The sequence below is a fragment of the Panthera tigris genome, chromosome D1, assembly GCF_018350195.1.
Source record: "Panthera tigris isolate Pti1 chromosome D1, P.tigris_Pti1_mat1.1, whole genome shotgun sequence".
Taxonomy (NCBI): domain Eukaryota; kingdom Metazoa; phylum Chordata; class Mammalia; order Carnivora; family Felidae; genus Panthera; species Panthera tigris.
The window spans coordinates 97,800,819-97,826,415 of record NC_056669.1 but is presented as its reverse complement, the minus strand read 5'-3'; the positions used below and the strand labels follow the sequence as shown (position 1 = coordinate 97,826,415).

At 41.8% G+C, this 25,597-nt stretch overlaps 1 protein-coding gene across 8 annotated transcripts in view; it reads left to right on the top strand.

Annotated features, from left to right (window-relative positions):
* The window catches only part of AMBRA1 (autophagy and beclin 1 regulator 1), a 177,745-nt gene that overhangs the window by 59,410 nt on the left and 92,738 nt on the right, over positions 1–25,597 (top strand). For 4 of the 8 annotated variants that reach the window (XM_042959017.1, XM_007082188.3, XM_042959012.1 and 1 more), the window contains 3 exons: positions 8,473–8,559; positions 12,773–12,952; positions 25,175–25,255. In XM_042959017.1, the coding sequence (XP_042814951.1) occupies positions 8,473–8,559; positions 12,773–12,952; positions 25,175–25,255 (348 nt within the window). The remainder of the gene's footprint in view (positions 1–8,472; positions 8,560–12,772; positions 12,953–25,174; positions 25,256–25,597) is intronic. The other 4 variants (XM_042959016.1, XM_042959014.1, XM_042959019.1 and 1 more) reach the window with 2 other exon arrangements.

Genomic DNA, 25,597 nt, shown 5'->3' with positions numbered 1-25,597 from the left:
AAAGGCGTAATATTTAGTAAGCTGAGAATTAAATGGCTTCCAGGCTCCACAGAGTTAATCTTCAGGGTAGTGTTGATTGACGTGCCGGAGGACATTAATGTGCAGTTCTTTTGGGGAACGGGGGAGGAGAGTGGAAATTGCCGTTTCTCTACTAATTGTACTTTAGGTGTCATTTATGACAATTTCGTGTTGTCTAGACAGAGGGAAATGGTGGAGAAATTATTCCAGTGGAGTCAAATGCTGAGTCCAAAAGGAATCAAGAAGGTTGCTGAAGTCAGGATCAGGGTGGAAGGGCAAGCAGTATACCCTAGAGCTGAATCAGTGAAAATCAAATGTTACTAAGAGAAGCAGTTCAGAATGAAGTCAGGATATAAGAAAAGTGGTTGTACTCTGAGCTTTGTGCTAGCTCAAGGGCTAACAGTGGATTGTTTGGGGGCTCAGCTAGAGTCTCTGCCCCTCGTCTATTTCTGTAGATTCCAGAAACCTCATTACTTGAACAGACATGAGCCAGGAAGGCCGCCTCTTTGCCTTTGGTTAGTAAATGCTCCAGCCACTGTGTATTCTTTTTTCCTTGTTCTCTTGTAAGGCTTCATTTACCAAGTCTCTTTGCTCTCCTGATGTTACCCCTAAGGTTTTACTTCATTTTATAATATATAGTGTTTGCAGTATACCAGGGTCAGTGGCCTGTCATTTAAGAACAGATGGCTTTCGTCGAAGGTTTTTTAAATTTCAGGTTGGGAATATGAGTGTGAAAAATCATCTAAGAAGAAGTGTATGGATTTGCTGTTATTTTTTTTTTTTTTTAATTTTTTTTTTTCAACGTTTTTTATTTTTATTTTTGGGACAGAGAGAGACAGAGCATGAACGGGGGAGGGGCAGAGAGAGAGGGAGACACAGAATCGGAAACAGGCTCCAGGCTCCGAGCCATCAGCCCAGAGCCTGACGCGGGGCTCGAACTCACGGACCGCGAGATCGTGACCTGGCTGAAGTCGGACGCTTAACCGACTGCGCCACCCAGGCGCCCCGGATTTGCTGTTATTGAAGCAGTAAATGATTCTACCCAATATATTCTTTGTAAAATTAGTTGGTCTAGAGTAGCCTTTTTGAGGATTATCTATTATTTTTAATAAAATTAGCTGAGAAATTAGGATTATTGGATTTTGTAAATCTCTTCTTGATTTTGGGGAAAATAAGTCGATTAGGATGCACTGCCTCTTAATTAAAATCTAAACCTGTATATCACAGCTGTTGCTTCTCGGGTATCCGTGCATGTGAGTATCAGAACTAGCTGTGGGACTTGTCGTCATTGATATGTTCTTATTCATCCTTTGGTGAAAAGCCTCTGATCTAAATTTGTAATTAAAAAAAAAAAAAGTCTGTGGTCTTCTGTGAGCAGACCTTCCAAGTCTGCCAGAGAAAATGAATTTGGAGACAGTATAAACACGTCCATGTAGATCACCTTGGGCCTTTGAATTCAGATGCTGACAAAAGTGAGTTTTTATTATAAATTGAAATATTATAAGTATAGTCTAATGTGTTGAGGATATACAAGAGCAAAGCATAGTGCCAACCAATCATTTTATAATTGTATTAAAAATAACCACCCACCAAACGGTTAGCAGAGGGTCAGGTTTTCCCAGAGCATTCTGGCTGACTTTTCAGGTAAGACTTTGTGTAACTAGATACACGGTTGTATACTGAATATGAATTCTGTTTCCAGCTTCTTTCCTTTTGGTATGTTGTGCTCTGATGTTTTACTGTCTGCTGCACAGAGGCATTGAGGAATACGTTAATGTTTTGTAAAGAGGTTATGGTGAAAGGCATTGTTTTGAGCCCCGTGAATGGTTTATGCTTGATGATAGTAAAATAAGGCCAATTCTTAGGACAGGCACTGTGAGTTCTTAATATAGTATATTTGTTTTCTTCTCTGATTGTATTAGTCTTGTAGCAGTGCCACCTTGCCTTGGTCTACCCCATAACAGGGGCAGGAGTTGCCTGCCAGGCTCCACTGGCAACAGCATGTAAGAGCACCCCTAGAAATAGGGGGCCCTGCAGTGATCAGATGAGTGCCTATTGTTGGATAACTTAAACGATAATTGCCAGTGTGTGAAATGGGGAGGCTTGGATGCCTCCGCTTTAAAGCAGAGATGTCAATTTGGAAATCATAATAGAGGTGTCATTTCAGAACACACAATTATTTTTTACAAAGAATAAGAGCTGTCATCTCCCAGCCCAGGCATGCGCCAAGGAGAGATCTGAGGCTTGCAGAGCAAGATTCAAAAATGAATAAGGCAATAGTGCATCCAAGTTTCTTTGGCCTCCTGCCCCTCCATCCCCCTGAAATCATTGCCCTCTTTCCCCTATGAGGTCTCTTTTAGCAATATACCATCCAGGAGCATCTGTGGTAGTTTCTCAGGCAAGTAGCCAGCCTCTGACTTTCTGATTTAATAAGCCTCTCAGGGACCTGGCTGCACTGCATTTGTCAGTACAACTATGTCAGCACTTTAACCTGAGCAGCTTAAGTGACCAGAGGGATGAGGAGTGATGTAAGCAGTTTCTGAAAACCTTGTTCCTTCAGGAGTTTTAGTGTGAGTTTTTGGACATCTAGCATCCTTGTCAGAAAGTCATGGGGTCAGTGAGGGGCAGTCAGATCTTCTTATTTATTCTTCCAAATCTTACGACTGCTGATTTATTCACAGATATTATTATTGGTCTCCCATTACATGTTAATTAGGATAGGAGTTTTAATGGGGACAAAAAGATAACTTGGACCCAGTACTTGCTTTCATGTGGGTTGTAGTCCAGCAGCAGAGACAAAACATACTTATCGGTAAGTGTAGTACAAGGTGACTTGGTAGAGGCCTTTGAAGGGAGGTTTCAGAATGCAGTGGGGGTCTTGGGGAAGAGAGTATAAACTTTTGGATGGAGGAGCCTTAAAGGATTTTGAGGCTTAAAGGATTAAAAGGACTTTTTAAGTTAGAAATGAGGAAAGAGAACTTTCCAGAAAGAAGCAATGGCCAACCTAAATGCATAGATGAGATAGTGAGAGTGTGTTTAGTTTAGCTAGAGCAGTGGTTCTCAAAGTATGGCCTGGGGTCTCTGAAGTCAAAACTATTTTTGTAATAATGTTGAGCTGTTCTCTCTCTGTTTCACAGGTGTTCAGTGGAGTTTTCACTGTGTGACGTGTAACAAGGTTATTATGATTATCATGGATGATGGAATGTATGCTTGTGTTAAAAATTCCTCAATTTCAATTTCAAATATAAATATTGATAGATAAAACCCATATAAACAAAAGCTCCTTGGGGTCCTCAGTAATTTTTAAGAATGTTAAAGGAGTGCTGAAACCAAAAAGTTTGAAAACCATCAGGCTAGAGTGTATCATATATCCAGAAGGAATGAGAAGTTTGGCTACAGAGCTTTGGATACCAAGCTGAGGAATTTGGATTTTATTTTCTAGGCAGAAGGGAGCTATTAGTTTTGGGTTTGGCTTCCCAGAACTGAAATAGCAAATACCACCCAGACATCAAAGCCAGGCCGGGAAATTACTCTTTGGGCATGGGGCATCAGTGGCCTCTTAGATTCTCAAGGCAGGCTTTACGTCTCATAGGTCACCGAATTCTGGCAAGTTGATATTTTCCAGTGATTAGAGAAGGTTTGCACATGTCTGTTTGCTTTAGGATATTGATTTTTTTTCTGTGATCTGACAACTAGTTAAAAGAATATCTTCAGGACATAATTGTTTAGTAAGGAAAAGTTGTCACCAGCTTACTCATTCTGTCTAGACTAGTACCCAAACGGTTTGCTTCTTCTCAACTCTGATATCCATTGGATTTGAAACGAAAGTTCTTTTTTTTTAGATGACCCATCTCACCTGCCCTGACAGCTTTGTTCTTTCCCAGAGATCTCTTCCACTTTTTTTTTTTTTTTTTTTTTTTTTTTTTTTTTTTTTGCTTTCTTAGTCATCAAAGGATCTAGGGGATCTAGGGAACCCCCTTGCACATATTCAGAGTATTAATCAGGGAAGGAAGAAATAGCTATGGTCATTTAAAATGCAAGAGGGGTGGTGCGCCTGGGTGGCTCAGTCAGTTGAGCCTCCTGACTCTTGACTTCAGCTCAGGTCATGATCCCAGGGTGGTGGGATAGAGCCATGTTGGGCTTCACCCTGAGTGTGGAACCTGTTTAAGATTCTCTCTCTCCCCACCTCTGCCTCTCTCCTCCACTAGTGCGCACGCTCTCTCTCTAAAAATGAAACAAAGTAAAATAAAATGTTAGGAATTTTACAGCCTGGATTGTGTTTCTATTGACTAATGATTTTAGCGGGACTTAATATTAATTTTGATAACTGATTCTAGTGTGTAATACTTTGATTTCAGGTTTTTCTGTTCCATTTCCTAGTGACTCCACTTTATCTTTCAGAGGATTTTATGTAAGCAAATATTTTAGAGCAGGGATGGGCAGATTTTTTTTTCTGCAAAGGACCAGGTAGTAGGTATTTTAAGGCTGTTACTATCCTGATAGTACTTAACTCTGCCTTCCTGGCTTCAAAGCAGCCATAGACAATATATAAATGAATGGATGTGGCTATGTTTGAATAAAACTTTATAAAAACAGGCAGCTGACTTGGGGCCTGTAGTTTACCAAACCTGCCTAGGGGCATTAGGGCAACTTGATACTTGAAGAAATCCTTTTTAAGAAGTGAGCAATTCTTTTGAAAATGAAGCATTTTCTTTTTAGTTTTCAGTGGTTTACTTTTCAATTTTGTATGTTGAATGTTTTTAATTTTGAAATAATTTCAGAAAAGAAGAAAAGTTGCAAATAATAGTGCAAAGAAATCCCATGTACTCTTTACCCATATTCCCTAAATATTGGCATTTTACCACATTTGCTTTATCATTCTCTCTCTCCTGCTCTATGTATGAGTATGGTTATGTTTTGCATAATTATGGCTCTTATATTTATATATTTGCGCATATTCTTTTAAATGTGGAATTTTCTTAAAAGTAGGATATAGTTTGATAGAGCAGTGGTCTCCAGACTTTAAAAAATACTTCTGTTAGTAAAGGCTTTTTAGCAATCCATGTGTGTTATACATTATGGTCATACATTATAAAACAAAAGTTCTGATATTTTCTTTCTGTTCTCCAGTGGATTGAAATAGCACAACCCTTGTGTGTCTCACTTGGATGCCACTGATACAGAGAACGAACCAGGCAAACTTGTAAAGGAAGAGGGTTTTTGTTTTTTTCCCCTGACAGGGGTTCAGTGACTCTTTAAAAACCTTTCTTGGGGCACCTGGGTGGCTCAGTCAGTTAAGCATCCGAATTCAGCTCAGGTCATGATCTCACGGTTTGTGAGTTTGAGCTCCGCATCGGGCTCTGTGCAGACAGCTCAGAGCCTGGGCCTGCTTCGGATTCTGTGTCTCCCTTTCTTTTTCTCTGCCCTTCCCTGGCTCTCACCATCTCTCTCTCAAAAAACAAACATCAATAAATAAATAAATAAATAAATACATTTCTAAATTGTGATCACAGGTCAGAATGAAAAGGTAGCTTCAAGCTTGAATAAGCTTGTGTGAGCCCCTCCTAAGTCCTACCTGATTTCCTATCGTTGAATTGCACGATAGATGGTTAATTCAAGTCACATTTGTGGTGGCCAGTGAAGAAGGCACACAGCTGCCATCTCATCGCATTTTGTATCATTTCCCCATGGATGGCTCTTTGTAGGAAGCTAACTGTAGGAGAGAAAGGTCTTTCTTAGAGGTTCCTAGGAGTGGTGGTCATGTTTACTCATCTAGTAGCTCTTGTTCTTTTCTCTGTTCAATACCAGTTGGAGAAGTCTTTTATTCCTTCAGATAGTACTTGTAATTGACGAGAACTTAATGTTTAATCAGTGATAAGTGTGTGAGGGTGCTATTCATAGTAATTGGCTCTCCTGATTTTGTGTATTAGCAGTTAAAATGCCATGTATATATATGGCTTGCCAGTCCATTGTATTGCCTGGGGAGCAAATGGTGCTAGCAGATTCTGTAGTGAGTAGGCACAAGGGATGCATGTTCCAGAAGAACCTCATCAGGGACTCCCCAGAGATACAGCTTAACATTTTGGTTTTACCCTGATTTAAAGAAGTCTTCTTAATTAAGATAGGAAAGTAAGGTGGGAAGTAGACTTTGCAGGATTATAAAACGGAATCATTAAAATTGAAATTATCTAATCCAAACTCGCCCAGTTCAAGAATCTCCTTTATAGCATTCTTAAAAAGTCATCTTCTCTCTCTGAATACTGACACAGCCTTAGTTAGCATAGAAGTAGGGGGTAATGTTGGCTTCCCAACTTAGTAGCATCATTTTCCAGGCAGAAGTGCTTAAGAAGGATATGTGTTGGTCCCTCTGCAGGATGCTCTTTGCCAAAGGGCTTCTGCTTACTAAGCAGCCATTTGGAGGATAACAAGCCAGGGCTGTTATGGCCAGGACTGACTCCAGAGCCCTTTGGGATGGAACAAACCTCTCGGTGTTCCAGGGAAGTCAGCTGCTCCCAGGTCTTGCTTCTATTCTCCAACCTTCCAATTCCTAGAACTAATTCATTAGTAGTGAACAAGTATTTATCTAAGATGGCATAAAAGTCCTGAGTAGATACTCCTCTCGAAATTTCACTTTTCTTCTTTCTCCAGTCTGTTTGCCTCTCACTGCCCCTTCCTCTAACATTCTGTGGTGCAAAACTCCGAGACATACCATTATTTTAGTCATTATTTTATGTGACCCTAATGAAAAGAAAAAAAATCCTGCCAATTAAACGGCGTCATGCATTTATAAGATACATCCCAATTTCAGACATATTATAAATGGGAGGGTGGCTCTTAGAATTGATGAAACATGGCATTTTTGCTGCTGTAAACAGTGATACCATTGAAGATTCAGGTTTTCAACCCGAGAGATGTATTTTATTGCTTTCTTCTCTGCCTCATTGGTTACATTGTAATGTTCTCTCCCGTCAGTAGTAGGACTGTGTAAAGGGTCTTATGTGTGGGGGTTATAGGCCTTGTCTAGATAGAAAGCATCATGTAACAGTTGGTTGTCCTGGGCAGGAAAGGTAGCAAGCCAGCTTGACAGGGCCTCTGCTATATCTCTTTTCCAGGCTGTTAGGGGAAATGCTCTGGTGAGCCAGTTGCTGGGATAAAGTGACTGCACATGACTATACCTAAAGCCAGCTGGTTTTAATAACAGTGAATTGAATTAACTCAATTGGAAAAGATTGGTAGCTGCTGTCCTTATCCTGCAGATCTGCTTTAAAGAAGAGTCTGGCAGGGAGCCGGAGACCTGTTCCCGGGAGAGCCAGGCAAGATGCTGCTGGAGAGGAACAATATGCATTTCTTTCTGAGACCATTTCCTTTGAAATGTGTTCTCTGGCAGGAGCTTGATTGGCTGCCAAGGCACATTTGAATTGGGAAGCAGTGTGGCAGACATGGCAAACTAGGGGGTCCCTGGGCCACATTTATCAGATGTGTTTAAAGTGGCCCCTGTACAAAGAGGGAAAAAAATGTTTTAGCTAAACTTTAACTGTCAGGAGATTACATGGAGAAGTCCAGATTTCTGGCTTCCCTTAAAAAACAGAAGAGCCAGTGATACAAAGCCCACCTTCTAGCTTGGACTCACAGTGGATACATACACACTTTTTACCTGCCTGGAGCCTACAAGGTCCTACAGTATAGCATCCTGGTTTGAAGCATTTTGGAGTTCACAGAACTTCATGGAGTCCTGGTGCTGTCATTTAATAGCCCTGTGCCACAGTGCCATATGCTTAACTTTTAGGCCCAGTGTTCTGATGTTTGTATAGTAATGCCTCCCTTTCCAGGTTATGGTGAGATTTAAGTAAAGAAATATATGTGAAGTGCTTAGTATTCACCTGGCTCCAAAAAAGTACTCAATAAAATGTGGGTGTATCATATATGCTCAGTTGAACTTATGATTGGGCTAGATTATATAATTAAAGATTTTTGTCAGTTGTTAAGAGAGCCTGAGGAGTACTCCTTCTCACAAAAAGGGTGTAGGCAGAGCAGAATGAGTAGAAGATAAGGGAATGTGGATTAGGGTAACATGGAGGAACTGAACACCAAGATAAATGTTGGCACTACATGATAATCTCTGGGTATGCCTAATTTCCCCCTCCTGTGTTGATCCCCACCTCCTATTTGTCTGCTGGAAATACTACAAATAGACATAAGATCATGTCTCTGAAGCACTTGTTCATTGCTCACTGAAGAGCAGTATTCAGCATATACAGTGGCCATACCCAGTGTGGGAGCTCTGTAGCTCATTTATTTATTTATTTAGTTTGTAGGAAGGGTGTGATCCCAGATAATAGGTGTCCGTTAGCTGCAAAGGGGGATGTTATTTATCTCTCCCCCTATTTTTCCTTATGAATGACCTCTGAGTTGGTAATTGACAGGGATTATTGCCATTTTTTTAATCTCTGCTAGGAGGCTGCTGGAGTCTTCCCTCATTTCATTATCCCGTTATGATGGAGCAGGATCCAGAGAGCACCCAATTTACCCAGACCCAGCGAGGTAAGGCCAAAGTGAGAAATGGCACTAGGTGGGGGGGAGGGGCTGCCCTTGGGGTTGCCAAGCTGTTGGAAGCCCCATTCTGTGCCTCTCTGGTCCTGGTGCTCTTTTACTCTTCAGTTACAGTTTTGAGACAGGTGGTTCAGGTGATTGGGAAGTGTTGCAGGTAAGTGAACAGAACCTCTGATGACAGGGAGTTGTGACTGAGCTCTTGTCCTTTGGGGCTCATTCCTATAAGTGGGGCACTTAGAGGAGGGACCTGAGGAGGCCACTGGCAGAGTCACAGGATACTTCTTTTTTGCTAATCAGGGAGGCTGTTGCCATTCAAAGGGACAGCCAAAAGGGAAACAAGTTTTTATTAGTAGGGAAATTACTTACAAATTAAAACTAACCAGCTAACAAAAAATCCTACTTGCTCTCATTTGAGAGAGAATTTAGGTCATCAAAAGGCAGAAATCAAGCTCATTCAGATGTTCAATTTTTGGATGCCACCTAAAGGAAGAGATGACTGACAAAAGGGTAACCAAAAAGAACAAGTTGCCATTTTATTAAAGCATTTACCTTGCACCGATTAGAAGGTATTTGAAGAGTTCTTGAAGGGATTTAAAAAACAAAAGAAAACATTTAAATGAGTTCAAGGCCCACCCTTACCTGATACTGGAAATTGAGGACCAAGGATGGGGTGTCAAGTTGATGTATAACATTTATATAGCGAGCAGTCCTTTGGTGTTGTTACAACCAGACTTAACTGATTCTGTTAATGACCTCAAAAAGGGATAACCTTCACATCATTTAGGCAACACTAGAGCTCATTGTGAGGCTTTGCCAAAAGAAAGAGTAATTTATAATGGTGGGGTTGGCAAGTTAACAAATAGAGGTTAGATAAAAGCTAAATGAGCTTTGCTTTATTTTTATTTGTTTTTTAATGTATTCTTTAAGGTTATTCTTGAGAGAGAACGAATGGGGGAGGGGTAGAGAGAGAGAGGGAGACACAGAATCTGAAGCAGGCTCTAGGCTCTGAGCTGTGAGCATAGAGCCCCACGTGGGGCTCAACCCCACAAACTGTGAGATCATGACCTGAGCCAAAAGTCGGGCGCTTAGCCAACTGAGCCACCTAGGCACTCCAGTGAGCTTTGCTTTAGATTAAGAATTTCAAGTCTGGAAAGGCCTGTAGATAAGGTTCATTCTAGGGATATTGAGTGATTTTGTTGTTGGCCACAGTGGTGTCATGATACTGAGTGTTCTTTCTGAGAGACTAATGAAAAGATTCCCCATTACCCTCTTGCTTCCTTTTCCATACCCCAGAAATGGCAAATCCAAGGACCAGGGAATATGGGGAGGCAGCTGAGATGACGGCCAAACATGGAAGTGTATGTCTCTAATCATACTTAAAAGTAATAAGTCCTAAATAAAAGAAAGAAATTTTTGGCATCAATCAGATGACTCTGAAACACTAAGACAGAGAACTTCTTGGTATAAAATAGTTTCTTTTAGGACAGCTATAGGAATCTCATCCCCAGAATTTTTAACCTGACAAAGTTTAATGGTAATTCTTAAAGACCATTATTTGTCTTCCTTTCATGTAATAAATCTTTTATTTACTCCCACTCAGATCTCTTTATCACAGAAAGTGTCATACTTTGTGGTGTTGCTATTTTTACATTTTCCCTCTTAACACAAAATAGGTTTTCTTGGAGGAGAAAATATTCTTCCTTGAAGAAAACTTGCAATTTATTAAACATTAAAAATATTTGCTTGGAACACTTCAGAGTTTGGTGATTATACAGCTCTTCAGTAAGAGGATGATTGCTACCTCATTGCTGGTTGTTTAATTAGTTTTTCCTCTTAGACTTCGCCCTACACAGTATATATAGGTCAAAGTGTTTGTGAGATGATTCAGCATTCAGATCCTTAGCTTTCCTCTGGCTACCTACAAAGACGAGGCCAGGATGTACTTGTATTTAATAATTGTGCCAGGAATCCCTTTTTCTTTGCCATTGATGCATAGTTTTGTAGCTTAGAAGGAATTCCTATGCCATAATGAAATTAAACAATTAGGTTACCTAGTGCTAAAATTGTGCCCTTACATAAAAGGGCAATCTTATTGTCTGCATCAACATTCTTTCTACTTCTGTCGCCAATAATATAATTTTCCCATTAGTTACTAGGGTGGGTTAACAACTGAGAAATGTGTATACTTACAGACACTTTTCAGAATCCATTCCAGAAGAAGAATCTTCATTCTGCTCTTGAAATGTTTTTTACACTCTTTTCTAGTCTGGTTGACTTGACAATTTAACCATCAATGGCTGACTTCTGGAAAATTTCTGTATATTTAGTAGGTAAAGGAACAACTCAAGAGTGCTGACTTTTGTCTCTTGAAAATTTAAGATTCTTGATTCATCCTTGCAAAATGCATGGCAACAGGGGCCCACATGGATAATGGAAGCTCCACACATTGAGACTTTTAAGAAATGATTCTTGTACTCTGATGATCTTGGCCAAGACATCTGTGTATCCCATGCCGACCTGCTGTATGATTTGGATTCAGTGATGCCAAATGCAGTATATTGTTCTGTAGCAAAGACTTTTGAGTTCCAAAGATTGTCACTTGGCCTTCTTGGGAATTCCATTTGATGATTGCCCAGAAGGATACCACCTCTGATGACTGGCATTTCAGAGACAGCCTTAGTTCCTATAGCAGGTGACTGCAGAATCTCCTTTGTTCTGAGTCAGTAGACACACTGAGGTTTTCCCAGAAACTTTGTTTAGGGGTAAGGAAATGTAGGGCAGCAAGATTTTGTAAATACTTTCCCTACCATTTGGATGTAACTGTTATTATTTCCATTCTCAGTCAGTTTTTCCAGATTTCCATTAAATATATATGTGTTGTGTGTGTGTACACACATACATACTTTTTTTCCTTTTATGTTCAAACATTATAGAAGTTAAGATTCCCAGGAATCCTCATTAGAATTGCTGTGTTTCCTTTAGTTTTTTGTTCTAATTACAGAAACATATGTTTTTGTGTACATATTAGTATATGCATACCATTCTTCAGTTTTTCTCCCAGTTAAATTTTTGTTTTAGAGGGTTTTCTTGTGTGTGTATAGGGATGATTTATTCTTTTTAATAGTTACATAGTGTTTCTTTGTATGGATATAGTTTATTTCTTTAACCTCTTGGTGGGCATTTGAGACATTTCCTAGTTTTTCACTAATGCTAACAACATGTATATATCCTTGTGTTTTTCTATATGATAAGATTCCTAGTGGAATTGTTGAGTCAAAGTGTATTGTTCTTCTCTCACTTTCTTAGTATATAGCAGTCTTGTGAAAGATGGAGGAAAAACTTGAGAAAGGGAATGTGGTAAATTGTAGGAGACACTAGGCGTTTTCAGGGGTATGAAGACACTAAGACACAGACTAGAGGTCTAGACTAATTCACTGAGAATAGCCACAGTAAGGAAGGAGAAAAAGGAATAACTGTTGCCTCCTGTATTGCTTAGTGCCCATGTCACCTCGGATGCTCTATTGTAAGAAATAGAAAAATCTTTTCTTCCCTGTGAGATTTTGTTTTCCTGAGTATATTTTACTCTCTTTTTCAATCCTGAATATTTTCTCTGTGTTACGAATGTCTGTGAGTAACCCATTAGAGCTGAGAGGTTCAGAGAGCTCACTTTAGGGAGCTAGGGCAAATATGGAGCTATGTGGATCTGTTGGAGAAGAAAGAAGACCTGGTGAAGATAGTACCTTCTCTGGTCATGTCCATTTTGCCATCTCCTGGCCTCTATTCTCTTGTATAAAATGAAGGGAGAGCTGGCCTTTAGATGGTGGCTGTGGTCCCTTTTCGTTTCTTATATTTTGAGTCTGGATGGTTGAAGAAGGCTGTAAATCTGTATGAATGGCACCCTGAGAGGCTAAAATGGGTCCCTAAAGAAACTAAAAAAGGAAGGTCCAGTGTTATCCCCTTGGGAGGGGGCAGCTATTGAGCAGATGATGACTGATTACACAGCCTCTTTGCCTCCTCTCGGAACAGAAACACGGGTGGTAGTCTAATAAGCATATTGTGCAGTACAGACCTCCTGGTGAGTTAAATGCCCTTTATTTTTCACGTCTCCGGAGTTCGCCTCAGCAGGGAGAGCTGGATTTACTGTCTTTCACAGTATTCCCCACATTAGTGCTAGTTTGTGTTTGTCCATCTCTGTCTCTCTCAGATTATCTCCTGCCGCATACTACGCCCAGAGGATGATCCAGTATCTCTCACGGAGAGACAGTATTCGCCAGCGCTCCATGCGCTATCAGCAGAACCGGCTCCGTTCCTCCACCTCCTCCTCTTCCTCAGACAACCAGGGCCCATCAGTAGAGGGAACCGACTTGGAGTTTGAGGACTTTGAGTAAGTACCTACTCAGCTTGCTTTCTTCCCTGTCCTCCCAAGCTGTGTGTGCTTCTAAGTTGACCACTGTCCAAGCAGCAGTGGTTGGCCTTTCTTGCTTCAAACCCCAAAGTACTTATGTATGAGTAGCAGGATGGGGTGAGGGGAAGGGGGTTAAAATGTGCAGGGTACTGCCACCTCTGGCAGTTGTGCTGCTGTTTCATGGAGCCTGTGGGAGAGATGGCCCGTTGGCCCCAGGCCAGGCTGGAGAAGATGGCTGCTGCTACATAGGCAGCACCGTTATTTCCCTTTTGCATGAACAGTGGCTATGGAAGTGCTTCTCATGGCCTGTTTTCACAATGTCAGAGAGAAAGGATGGTTGATATTTTTTATTAAGCAGAGTAGGTATAGAGATTAGAAATAACAGAAATATCTGGGGGTGCCTGGGTGGCTCAGTCAGTTAAGCGTCCGGCTTTGCTCAGGTCACGATCTCGCGGTCCGTGAGTTTGAGCCCAGCCTTGGGCTCTGTACTGACAGCTCAGAGCCTGGAGCCTGCTTAGGATTCTGTGTCTCCCTCTCTCTGTGTCTCCAAATAATAAGTAAACATTAAAAATTGAAAAAAAGAAAAAAAAAGAAATATCTGGATTTCCCTAAAGACAGGTCCCTTCGTACCCTTGAATCACACTGATTCTTTGAGGTCCTACTCCATTGCTTAAACTATCTCCCTCCTGCAACCTCCCCCATTAGGATCCTTTGAAAGTTGCCTGTCAAACTAATGTGGTAGTTTGAGAGGTGATTCCTTGCTCTTCTGGTGTTTTTGAGTGGTCGATTGGATGATGGGGGTGAGGTAAAGGAGCAGGGTCAGCCCTGTGCACAGGATTAAACACCCCAGTGTCACTGCTGTGTTTGAACTCTCTGACCTCCTGCTCCTCACCTTTCTAACCATTCACTGTGTTTCTTTCCATTCTGAAAGAATTTCCATTCCTGGTTTATATCAAATAGGACGCTTAGCTCTTGTTTTGATTCCTATATTTTGATACTCTCAAACATGCAAAACAAGAGAGAGAGAGAGAGAGAGAGGTGGTTAAGCATTAATTTTTTTCTCCTTTTTTTGCTGACAGCATTGGAATAGGACAGCCTGTCAGTCATTTTCCTTTTTTTCCTTCTCTATCTTGACATCACCTGGTCAGGTCTGGGATGTTAAGAGTTCTTGCCTCCTTCTCAACCTTCCTCTTCCGTGAGCTGAATGGATAGTTCCCCAGGAGCCACCTTGCAATAGAGCTTTAAGATGTGTTGGAGAAATCTTTTTGCTAAAGATGACTAAGGAGGTGGAAACAACCTTTATACCAATTTGCCTTTCTGATATGGTCCTTAAACACGCTAGCAATTGTGTACTTGGAAGCAAAAGGCCGACTGAATGGGCGGTTCTTTTGTCTGGGGAAGAAACAAACATGAAAGAAATGCAGGGATGCCCTGAAGCCGCGGTGGTGGCTCTTGGAGCAGGGGCCCTGATCCTCTCTCATCGGCTGCCCTCTGGCTCCCAGCACATGTCATTCTCCCTTCAGTCCACTCTAGGGGAAGGTGGGTGCATATACCAGCAGTGAGGGAGAGTCTCCACTCCCTTACCCAGACAGATACCAGTAGTGAAATATGTTCCCCTGCAGATATGATCATTTTTCCAGCTCTGGGGTCTATTCAGAGAAGCAGTTTCAGGTATGTGCCGACGCTGCTGGGACTGAGTACTGCTGAAAAGCCTCAGTAATCCTGGGGAGCTCTGGGAGTCAGTGCAGGTTGCATAGCCTCCCTCCATGCACGTTTGGAAGGCTGTGTAATCTCTTTGCAGTGGTGAAACGTGGGGCTTATGCCTTTGAGCTGTATCTTGCCTCGTGACTTGTCCTTCACAATGGAGTTCTGGATTAGTTTAAAATGTTCTGTTCTCATCTTACCTTCTCTTTCTTCTGCTACCACCTCCTCCCTCTCCCCTTCCTTCCCCCTCGATTTTCCTGTGTCAGACTTGCTCCTCCCTGTGCTCCCCACAGCCCACCTGTGCTCTCACCTTCCCCCTGGCTTCAGCTCGACCTGAATTTACATTGCCTTCTTCACCTTTCATGCACTGACTTACCATTATTTCTCCCTAGGGGTCTTCTGTTGCTCCCTGGTTGGTAACAATGGGCTGATTTCTCTAATGCTCCTCTGAAAGTCCCTTGCCGGGGTGTTTGCCTTTCTTTTTGAGCTGATGCAGACTATAATCTTGTTTTTAATAGCAGCTGTGGATTAGTCACCTCAATATTAGTAGTCCAGGTCTCCTAGTGAAGGATGTTGCTGGCTGGTTGATGCTGAGTTCCCGTCTGTTCATTCTTTCTCTTTCCCTGCTCTCCTCCCCCTGTTGTAAACTGAGTGCTGCCTGCGGCTGCTTCTCTTCTCTTAACTTCTAGGTACTCTAGGAGGGAATGAGAGAGAACTGAGGGAATGTGTCAGCCCATTGTTAACCATTTTTTTAAAGTTTATTTATTTTGAAAGACAGAGAGGGTTCATGGGTGCATGAGAACAGGGGAGGGACAGAGAGAGGGAGGGAGAGAATTCCAAGCAGGCTCCGCGCTGTCAGCACTGAGCCCAACACAGGGCTCGATCTCACGAACCACGAGATCATGACCTGAGCTGAAATCAAGGGTTGGAAACTTAACCGACAAAGCCACCCAGGTGCCCCTGTATCCACCCATTTTAATTTCTCTGCCTCAGTCCTTTTCCTTAGCTTTGATAATAGAAGGAAAGTCAGAAGCTCATATGATCATAATGTATAGTTCTTTCAGGTACAGAGAAGCAGGTAAGTTAGACAGGACCTGGAATCTTCCTAACACTTAGGGGGCTGTTAAGAGAAACTGCTCTACTGGTTTCCTTGCCTGCACAACACGCCATGCTCCTGCCTTTGCCATCCCACTTCAACATCTTCAGTTCTCGCCCCATTTGCTAAGCCGGGAATCATTTTGGTGTTATCTACCTTGTCCCTTCCAGGTGTATAGAGTCCCCAGATCCCATCTTTTTTGATTCTTTTCCATCGTCTATCACCTATGATAATATTTTTCATATGTATTCTATAACATATAAAATATTTGTAATATATAAAAATATATTTATATATATAAATCTTGTCTAATTCTTTAAAAAAATTTTTTTTAATGTTTTTATTTTTGAGAGAGAAAGACACAGAGTGGGAGCAGGGGAGGGGCAGAGGGGGTGGGGAGGGAGACACAGAATCTGAAGCAGGCTTCAGGCTATGAGTTGTCAGCACAGAGCCCAACGCGGGGCTCAAACTCACGAGCCATGCGATCATGACCTGAGCCGAAGTCTGCCGCTTAACCAATTGAGCCACTCAGGCGCCCCTCATTTAATTCTTATAATAACCTAATGAGGTTATTTACTCCACTGTAGTATTTTTTAAAATAAGGATACAGAGACAACCAAAATCAGACATGTCTGAGATTTGAGAACAGGAGTAAACATATTTAGTGTCTGGCTTTTATTGTCCTGCAGATTTAAAAACCTTTAAAAATGATGTAGAACCACATTTGAGCTCTTGCTCCCTGAGCTTGCTGTGGAAGAAGACTATCTAGATTTATCTCTAGGGAAGATAACTTTGAAGGTTGGTCGGCAGCAGGTTAAATTTTCTGTTCTTTTGTGGTCTGGATTAATGACCATCTATCCAGGCAGGCATCATCTCCTGCCATTCATCTCTGTCTGTGGCCAGAATTGAGACTGCAGGGTCCCTGTGTTTATCAAAATGCACAAACAGGGCATCCAGAAACCCGCTGTCAGAAGGTCTGTCCTGAAGCGTTCAGCATCTGTCTTTGCATAAAGATATTCACAAGCAGGGTAAAGGTGTGGCTGTCGCTGACATTGCTGTCTGCCTGCTTTTGAGCCCAGACCACCTGCTAGAATGTAGAAGGCAAATAAGCATAAGGAAAACTGCCATTTTAATTTTCACCATCCCTTTGGAAAGAAAGGGAAGCTTTTTTGAAGCCCTGTGGTTAAGTGCTGTATCCCAGAAGTCGCTAAGGCCTGCACAAGAGGTGGTATATGTCTATTGTTCCTGTTATCCTCACTCCCTTCCTCATGTTATCTGTTACTCTAAATGTACGTATAATCCCAGAATCATCCGTAGTTCATTTCTTGCCCTTCTTGCCTCTTTTTGTAACTGCTTTGCCTTCCAAGGCAAAGAATACCCAGAGCTGATGACAATTGGAGAAGCTTCAGACTGGATCAGTCGCAAATATCTCCACCACACATCCCAGCCACAGGGGAATTATATTCACTTCAAGTTGTTGCTAGCTCAGAAGAGAGCAAGTTCTTCATTCACCGTTGTGACATTAGGCTTACTTTGGAAAAACGTCTCAGTGAGAATTCTAGGCTTTCAGCCTTAAGATGAAATCACTTTAGATCTATTACATCTGTTTTCTTCATTTTTCTAATTTATCTGGTTGTGTTTGAGTTCCTTTTACCCAGAAATCCATATTATGACCAAACAGGCAAAAATGTTTCATTGTATGACAGTAACTTCTGGGCGCCAGAGATGGGTTCTGGTTCCTTAGTTTGGAATGAAGTGTTCTAGCAGTACCCCATACACACGTGCAGAGAGCCTCATACAGAAAGGACTACTCCTTTAATGGTCCCCTTGCTAGACACCTTCTAGCAAGGAAGTTGTTAAAAGGTCTTTTTGGTGTATGATGTAGCTGAGAGTTCTGAAGGCTGTCACTCAGCTCTACCATCTGATTGGGTTGACATAAGAGGAGTTGCTTGCTTTTAGTTCAGAATTTAATATTCTTCACCTGCCCTTTTGCCGTAACTGAAATTTAGTTGAGTCATGGCAAAGAAAACACGTTAGAAACCAAATAATACTATTCTTATTGTCTGTCTATAGGCGAAATCCTGGCAGCTTTGTGAGGCTCATATACTTGCTTCAAGTTCTCGTGGCTAGAAATTCCAGTGGAGTGAAGCTACATGCCATTGGTAGTACTTGTTCTTGCTCTCTCTTCTGTGCCCAGAATTTCCGGGACTCCTGTGGGAGTCTGCCTGCTAATAACAGATACATAACTGTAGCCAAGAAAAGGAAGAGTAAATCTTTGGAGAGTGTTCTCGTCTACTTCATTTTGAAGAAGAGTTGCTTTTGTTCTTTTCTTTAACTTACAAACCATAGACTCTTTGATGTTAGAAGGAGAAGAGAAATTCAAAGGAAACACACTTTAAAGCTATTCTCTTTATGGACTGCAACCTGTTAGAACAGTCAGGAATCAGGCAATGAGCTGTATTTGGTGAGTGGTGGTGTTATACAGAAGTCGTTCTTAAAGTGGGATGAGATAAGGAACTGTTCTCTTCCTTTTTACCAGAGAGTTTTCAATAATTTCACTTACTTGATTTTTGTAGTGGTTGATTGCTTCTTTTACAAGGTGGGTTTATTCATTTTTTTTTATAAGTTTTTATTTATTTATTTTTGAGAGAGAAAGTGTGAATGGGGAAGGGGCAGAGAGAGACAGAGAGAGAGAGAGAGAGAGAGAGAGAGAGAGAATCCCAAGCAGGGCTCCACACTGTCAGCACAGAGCCCGATGCAAGGCTCAAACCCACAAACCGTGAGATCATGACCTGACCTGCAGCTGGACCTTCAACCGACTGAGCCACCCAGGCGCCCCTACAAGGTGGGTTTATAAAAGAGAAAGTTATACATATTACAACAGGCCCTTTACTTCTAGACATACTTGGGAGAAAGACAAATAAATGCACAGTCATAGAAACGTGAAATAGCATGGAATATTTCAGAAATTCCCTTGTTGATAAGTTTGACTAGATTTTAAAGTCCAAGATATGTGGCAGGAGATGAGCCCTGAGACTTAAGGTGGCACCAGATCTTTGGAGAGTCTCCTGTACCTTGCAAAGGAGGTAAACTTTATTTTGTAGGTGAAGGGAGTCATTGAAGAGTTTTAGGCTATGAAATAACGGGAGCAGATTTTTACATAATAACTTCCGAGACAGACTGTAATAAGGTAGCACTAAAATACAGAGCAGCGTTCTATGAAGGGAAGAGAGTATTTGGGGAGATGTGAGGAGGCTCCATGGGTTTCAACTGGGTGGGAAGACTGCATAGGACTTAGATGAAGTGATGTGGAGGATGAAGTTAGGGTACAGGAGATAGGTACAGTAGAATCTAAGAGATTCAAAGGAAGCAGCGTAAGCAAAAGCCCAGAGATAGATGATTTACAGGGGACCCTGAATAAATCTGTGGCTAGAGCTACAGAATGCTTGTAATGTGATAGAGAAGATCAGAAAGGCCTGAACTGAGGGCCTGGAATGTCTGGCTGAAAGTTTGGACTTTATTATTATTTTCTTTAATGTTTATTTATTTTAGGAAGGGAGAGAGAGCAAGTACAGGGGAGGGGCAGAGAGAGAGGGAGACAGTGGATCTGAAGCGGGCTCTGTGCTGACAGCAGAGGGCCTGATGCAGGACTCAAACTCACAAACCATGAGATCATGACCTGAGCCGAAGTCAGACACTTAACCAACTGAGCCATCTGGGCGCCCCTGGATCGTATTTTTATCTGGGGGAAGTTATTATTGAAGATGTATTTGAGGCAGCTAATTCGGACAGCATTGGTTGGGGTGACCTAAAGTGGCAAGTGTATGGATGCAGGAAAACCACTTAGGAAGCAGTGGGCGAAATAGAGGAGAGAACATACGAGGACTGAATGTTAAGTATTGGGTGTAAGAGGCTTGGTGTTTTCTAAGAGTGGGGCCTGTTTGTGAATGTTCCTGGGAAATGAGCTGCGAAAGCTCAGCTGTCTCACTTCCTACTTCTCCAAATGAAATGTTGCCTGAGTCCTTTTTGACTCCTACTTGAACCAGTTTTGAACTAAATTGGTAAAACAGCAAGTGACTCCTAGAGCAGCTGCGGTGGGACCTGGGATCACTCATCAGTGCCTGCTGCCCCCTTAGCCTGACAACTCCTGTGTAGAGAGTGGCCCGGGTTCTAGTTTAGGCTGAGTCAAATTTGTTACTTGACAGATTTGATCTTGGGCAAGTCCCTTTCACACCCTATGCCTCAGTGTCTGATTTGTAAAATCAGAGTGGATAATTTCTGAAGCTTACCCCTAAAGTGCTCAGATCTTTGTTGGAGCTAACTACCTTAGATGAACCTGCTTTGTGTTCAGCAGAGGCAGAATAATGAAAAGTCTCAGAGAAGTGGGGAGACTTCCTGGGGATCAGGAATAGGATATCTGGTACCTGGAGAGCCCCAACACATTTCTAAAATATATGCCTATCTAAATTCTAGCTCTTTCCTTGAGGATTTTGAGCCTATTGCTTAGAAGTATAGGCTATTGCTCAGCAACTTTAGAATTAGCATTCTTTCTGGGCAAGTAAAATACATATGAATATTCATTTTGAGGAATGCTAGAAGAGAAGGAAAAGGGAATATGTGTGGATTGTACTTGGGTATAGAAGGGGAAAACACAGAAGGAAAGAATTAAACAGCCGGGGGGGGGGGGGGAAGGAGGGCATAACCACTTAGAGATATAGATTGGTTTTTTGTTTTTTGTTTTTTTTTAATTTTTTTTTTTAACGTTTATTTTTGAGACAGAGAGAGACAGAGCATGAACGGGGAGGGTCAGAGAGAGGGAGACACAGAATCCAAAACAGGCTCCAGGCTCTGAGCTGTCAGCACAGAGCCCGACGCGGGGCTCGAACTCACGGACCGCGAGATCATGACCTGAGCCGAAGTCGGCCGCTTAACCAACTGAGCCACCCAGGCCCCCCTATAGATTTGTTTTTTAATGTAAAATGCACAGTAGGAATATGGAATATGTGCAGATGAAATGAAAGGTAGAATAAGGGAAGAGAGAAATTTGTAAATGGTAATTATCTATTACTGTTCCTTAGGGAAAAATTAAAGCTCTGCAGTTCCAAGGGGGCCGTGCTCTTAGTTGTCCCCTGTGAATGATACCCCCAGAGCCTGAGCCTTCCTCCCAGATATCTAAACCCTTACACGTGTGCACAGTCCTTGGCATAGAGATGAGGGCCTCGGTTTCTTACCAAGAGCACCTGGGTAAGGAAAGGACTTGTGCCATCCAGGGACAGGAATACCAACTAGGCCTTCTGTTGTCTGGAAATTGAATAAAAACAGAAGAGCATAGGGAGACACTTATTTTTTTAATAGTCTAATTTTCAGCAAAGTCAACTGTGTATTGTCGAGAGGACAATGGCCTTTTGAGCTTTTTGCTGCAAGAGCCTCATTTATAAAGGCCCGAGTCAGAGCCATTTGTCATGAGGAGGAATGACAAGCTGACTGTCTGGTCAGGACTCAGCCGGCAGTCTGTAGGTGTATTTTTCATTCCTTTAAATTATAGCCTCTCTCTGAGGCAATTAATCCCAGGCATTTAGCAAGAGTCGCTGCTGTGTTTCTCTCCCTTGTTCCAGAGAAGCATTTTCTTATATTTGGCATTTGTCTTGGATGCCTTATTGTTTGAAGGGTGTTTTTTTTTCCCCTTATAAAATCTTTTACAAGAAAGTCTTATTCCCTCCACCCCTTGTCCTTCCCAAATACCCCTCTGAGAGTTAATCAGAGATGTACAGAGTTCAGCAGCTGGGAAAGCCATTAATAACTCTGCCAGCTTCTGTCCTGCTGGCTTAAAGGCACCTTCTGGCTGATGAAATTGATGAGGATTTCTCTTGGTGTTTCCCTGAAAAGCATTCTGGTGACAAATAGTCCTCCTGTGAGGGAGGAGCAGAATCAGCATATTTGCATACTCTTCCTCATGGCTTTTTTTTTTTTTTTTTAAGTCTCAGTATGGAAGGGCACGGGCTGTGTTATGTTAGGCCCCAGTACGTAGCACCATCCACCATTCCTAAGGTAAACCGTCTCCCTGGGTCTGCCTTTACCTACTGCTCATTTGACAGACCTCCTCCAGTCCACTCACGTCAGTCTCTGCCTCACTAGTTTTGCCTCCTTCAGCTCGTGCAGCCTTGCCTCATGTTGATCCTGTATCAGCACTGATGTGAGTGGCAGAGTCTGTGTGGTTTTCTCAGTACAGCATTATTTTAAGTACTTTTAACTCCTTTGCCCTTTTCCTGGAACTCTTACCACTCTCCCCCTTCCCTGCTGGCTTCCCATCCCCACTGGGGATAGGCTGTGCACTGAGTGCACTGACTGTGCACCTCAGTCTAACTCCTTATTTCTGAATCCTCCCTTCTTTCCAGACTACAGAATGCGGAGTCATTAGTTGCTCTCTTCGCCTCTATTTTACTGGAGCTGTGCATTTAGTTAGGGATTTCTGTGGCCAGTACTAATGTCCAGGGCCTTTTTCCCTCTTCTTGCCTCACTTGAACATTCTGGTCTTTGCCATCTTACCCATTCCTGTTTTCAGGGTTTTTCTTAGAACGGTATTTAAGCTGTTTTTCTCCTAGTGAAGGCTGTTTTCTCCTAGATGTCCTGTGCTGTTTTCTCCCATAGGTAGCACCTCATCTGTGTGTTCACCACGTTTCAGTTTTCTAGTCGTTGTGAGTCCCATGATGTTACTCCTCCCCTTTGCTAGAATTCTCAGTGCTTTTAATTTGAAGTCTTGTCTACATTTTATTGAGATGCCATTTAGCTCCTGCTTCTCTATCATTAGTCAAGATGTTAAGCTGAGGACCAGCAGATGCATCTCTGCTCAACATATTGATTCTTTTATGGTGCCAAATGTGACCATCAGTCTGAGACTTTGTTTGTATCTGAGCCAGCTGATCTCATTCGTATTTTCCTGTATATCCTCCAGTGATCTCTAAATACTATAAAGCCATTATCTCTGGCCATGTTTTGTGTCTCACTCCCCCCCGCTTTTTCAAATGGAAGGAGAAACTGAATCAGAAAGTTGGTTGTTTGTAGGTGTTGGAAAAGAGGCTTGTGAATTATGTCGAAAGAGCCCGGAAATTTCCCCAGCCCTGGTGTGTTTGTTCATTTTTCTAAACTGTCTTCTGGTGTCCTTTCACCAAGCTCTGTGCCGTCTTTGAGCACTGGCAACTGCTGAGCAGTAGAACGATCTAGCACACTGGCTTCTCCTTCCCTCTCTTCACCAGATAGAGTATTGTTTGTTGTCCAGAGGGAGAGGCATCTTGAGACCTTACAGAAGCCAGTTGTCAGCTCCACAGTGTGATTCTGGGAAGGCCAGCTCTCTCTCCTAGCTACAGAACAAGTACTCACAGTTACCCCATGATGTTTCTTTCTACAGCTTAGTTTTTAACCTTTTTGAGGCTTGGGACCCTTCTTTTCCTTAGGGCCCTTTTTAACTTCAAAATGTTTGCTAACTTTTCTCATGATAATTAGCTGGACTTTTAGTGTCCTTTGAGAAGTAAAATACGCTGTTATGAAAAGCTATCATGAATTCATTTGTATTTTTAAGTGAATTGGTACTTTGATCAAAACTTGAAGCTGGATTTATTTGAAAATTAATAATATGCTAAATTTGAGAACTAACTTATTTGTTCGATATTCATTTATTCCTTGTGTACATGTGGCTGCCAAAATCTTATAACAATTTGTGGGCTTCCCAGAGCCATGATCTACTGTTCAGGAACTCCTGATTTCATTGTTGTTTTTAATAACCTTTTTACTTTCCATATGGTCTTTTCTCTCTCTCTCTCCCCTTGCCTCTCCCTTCATCTATAGAGTTTCAAGTCAAAGGGATATGACATGTTAAGGAAAATAACAGTATGCCTTCTCTTTGGGGAAAATAAAGACCGAGTACTGACTTTTAATGGATCAGGTTCCAATATCCCTGATATTGATTTCTCTGTTAATGTTCAGCATCCAAACCCACCAAAATATAAAAACCTTCCTAGGCTTTCATTTCTGGCTTGTAAAGCTCCCAGTGGCCCATTTGAAAGCCAGAGTATTGTCTTAACTTTGGTTCCGAGGCCAGTTTGAAGGTGATCTCATTAAGTTGAAGATAATCCAAAGGGAGAACTCAGAAAAAATACCAGATCAAGCTTTCAGAGGTTCATTTATTTTGTGGAGTTGGTTAAGCAGCTAATTAACTGCTCTGTCCAGCCAGTGCCCTTTGGCTTATTGTTCCTTTGATGCATTGGAAACTAAGCCACGTGAAGTCCCTGTCTTCCCTTTTCTTGTAGGAGGCAGCAAAGTATAGGGGAAAGAGCAAGGGCTTCAGAATCAGGTAGATACTCCTTGAATTCTGCCTCAGCCACTTACTCGTTGTGTGACCTTGGGCATTTGCCTCTCTGCTCCTTCATTTCCGTATCTATAAAACAAAGCTACTAATAATACCTCATGGGGTAGTTAGAAGGATTAAATAGAATAACGTATTAATAACCTTTATATTAGAACTTAATAGATATTTAATAAATGGTCGTTATTACTATTGTTTTAACAGACCATAAAGAAAAACACCTAGACTTTTTTTCTTTTTACTCAAATGCTTGGGATTACATTGTCTAATACTCTTCATCATTGCCAATTTCGCAGTCCCTAATAGAAGGGACTGCTTAGTCTTTTTGTTGTGTTGTTTTTCTTTCACTTTTCATGAGTGATTTTTCCACACCAAAGGCCTAAACAGATTCATTTAGAGATAACCATTTGCTGAATGAAATCAATGGGAGGATTCCTTCAGGATCCCCCAAAGCCAAAATTTCTCTGTCTTTCAATCTAGAAAAAGTTTATACATTTCCATTCCAGGTCCCTTTAGAGGACTTTTGGTTTCAGTTTCAGATCAGAGATCACATTAACTCGTGAAAAATCTTCTTCCTTCTTACTGAGCTGTTAGAAAATGTTTATAAATCTTCTGGTTGGGGTACTCCAGAAATGTATATATTAAAAAGAATTTTGTAGTGTTTATTTATTTGAAAGAGAGAGAGATTAGTGAGTGTACGTGCAAATGGGGGAGGGGCAGAGAGAGAGAGGGAGACACAGAATCCGAAGCAGTCTCCAGGCTCTGAGCTGTTGGCACAGAGCTTGATGTGGGGCTTGAGCCCACAAGCCACGAGATCATGACCTGAGCTGCAGTCAGATGCTCAGATGACTGAGCCATCTAGGCTCCCTCAGATTTGTAGTATATTAATGTGCCATCCAAATTAGTAAGCAACCAGATGACTCATTTCTCTGGGATCTTCACCTAAGTGTAGGAACTTAGTTTAGGGGATGTTTGTCTTTTGGGCTATTATCTGGTTCTGCTTTAATGACTCTCTTATATGTAGTCTTTTTGTTTTCTCCAGGGACAATGGTGACAGATCCAGGCACCGAGCTCCACGCAATGCCCGGATGTCTGCACCTTCACTTGGACGTTTTGTCCCAAGGTAAGAACTTGGTAGTTAGCCTTGATGAGGGAGCCTTTATGAGAGCCTCGTTTCATTTTTAAACCTACTTTCTGAGCTTTGGATTCCATATCTGAAATTATTTCCTAGTGAGCCTATAATCCAGCCCTGCCACCTAATGACTTGACAGGAGATGATTGGCCGCAATGAAAAGAGATGGACAAGTGGCATTGGGAGCATCCTATTCAAGATTAGAAGCCCCGCAAAACTGCAGAAGAAAGATCAGGAAGGAGATACAAATCTGCAGAAGGATAAATCCCAGCAATTTTTACCCCGTGTTGGGCTTCTGTGGATTCCTAGGTTTAGTGGATCCCTTAGCTTTGA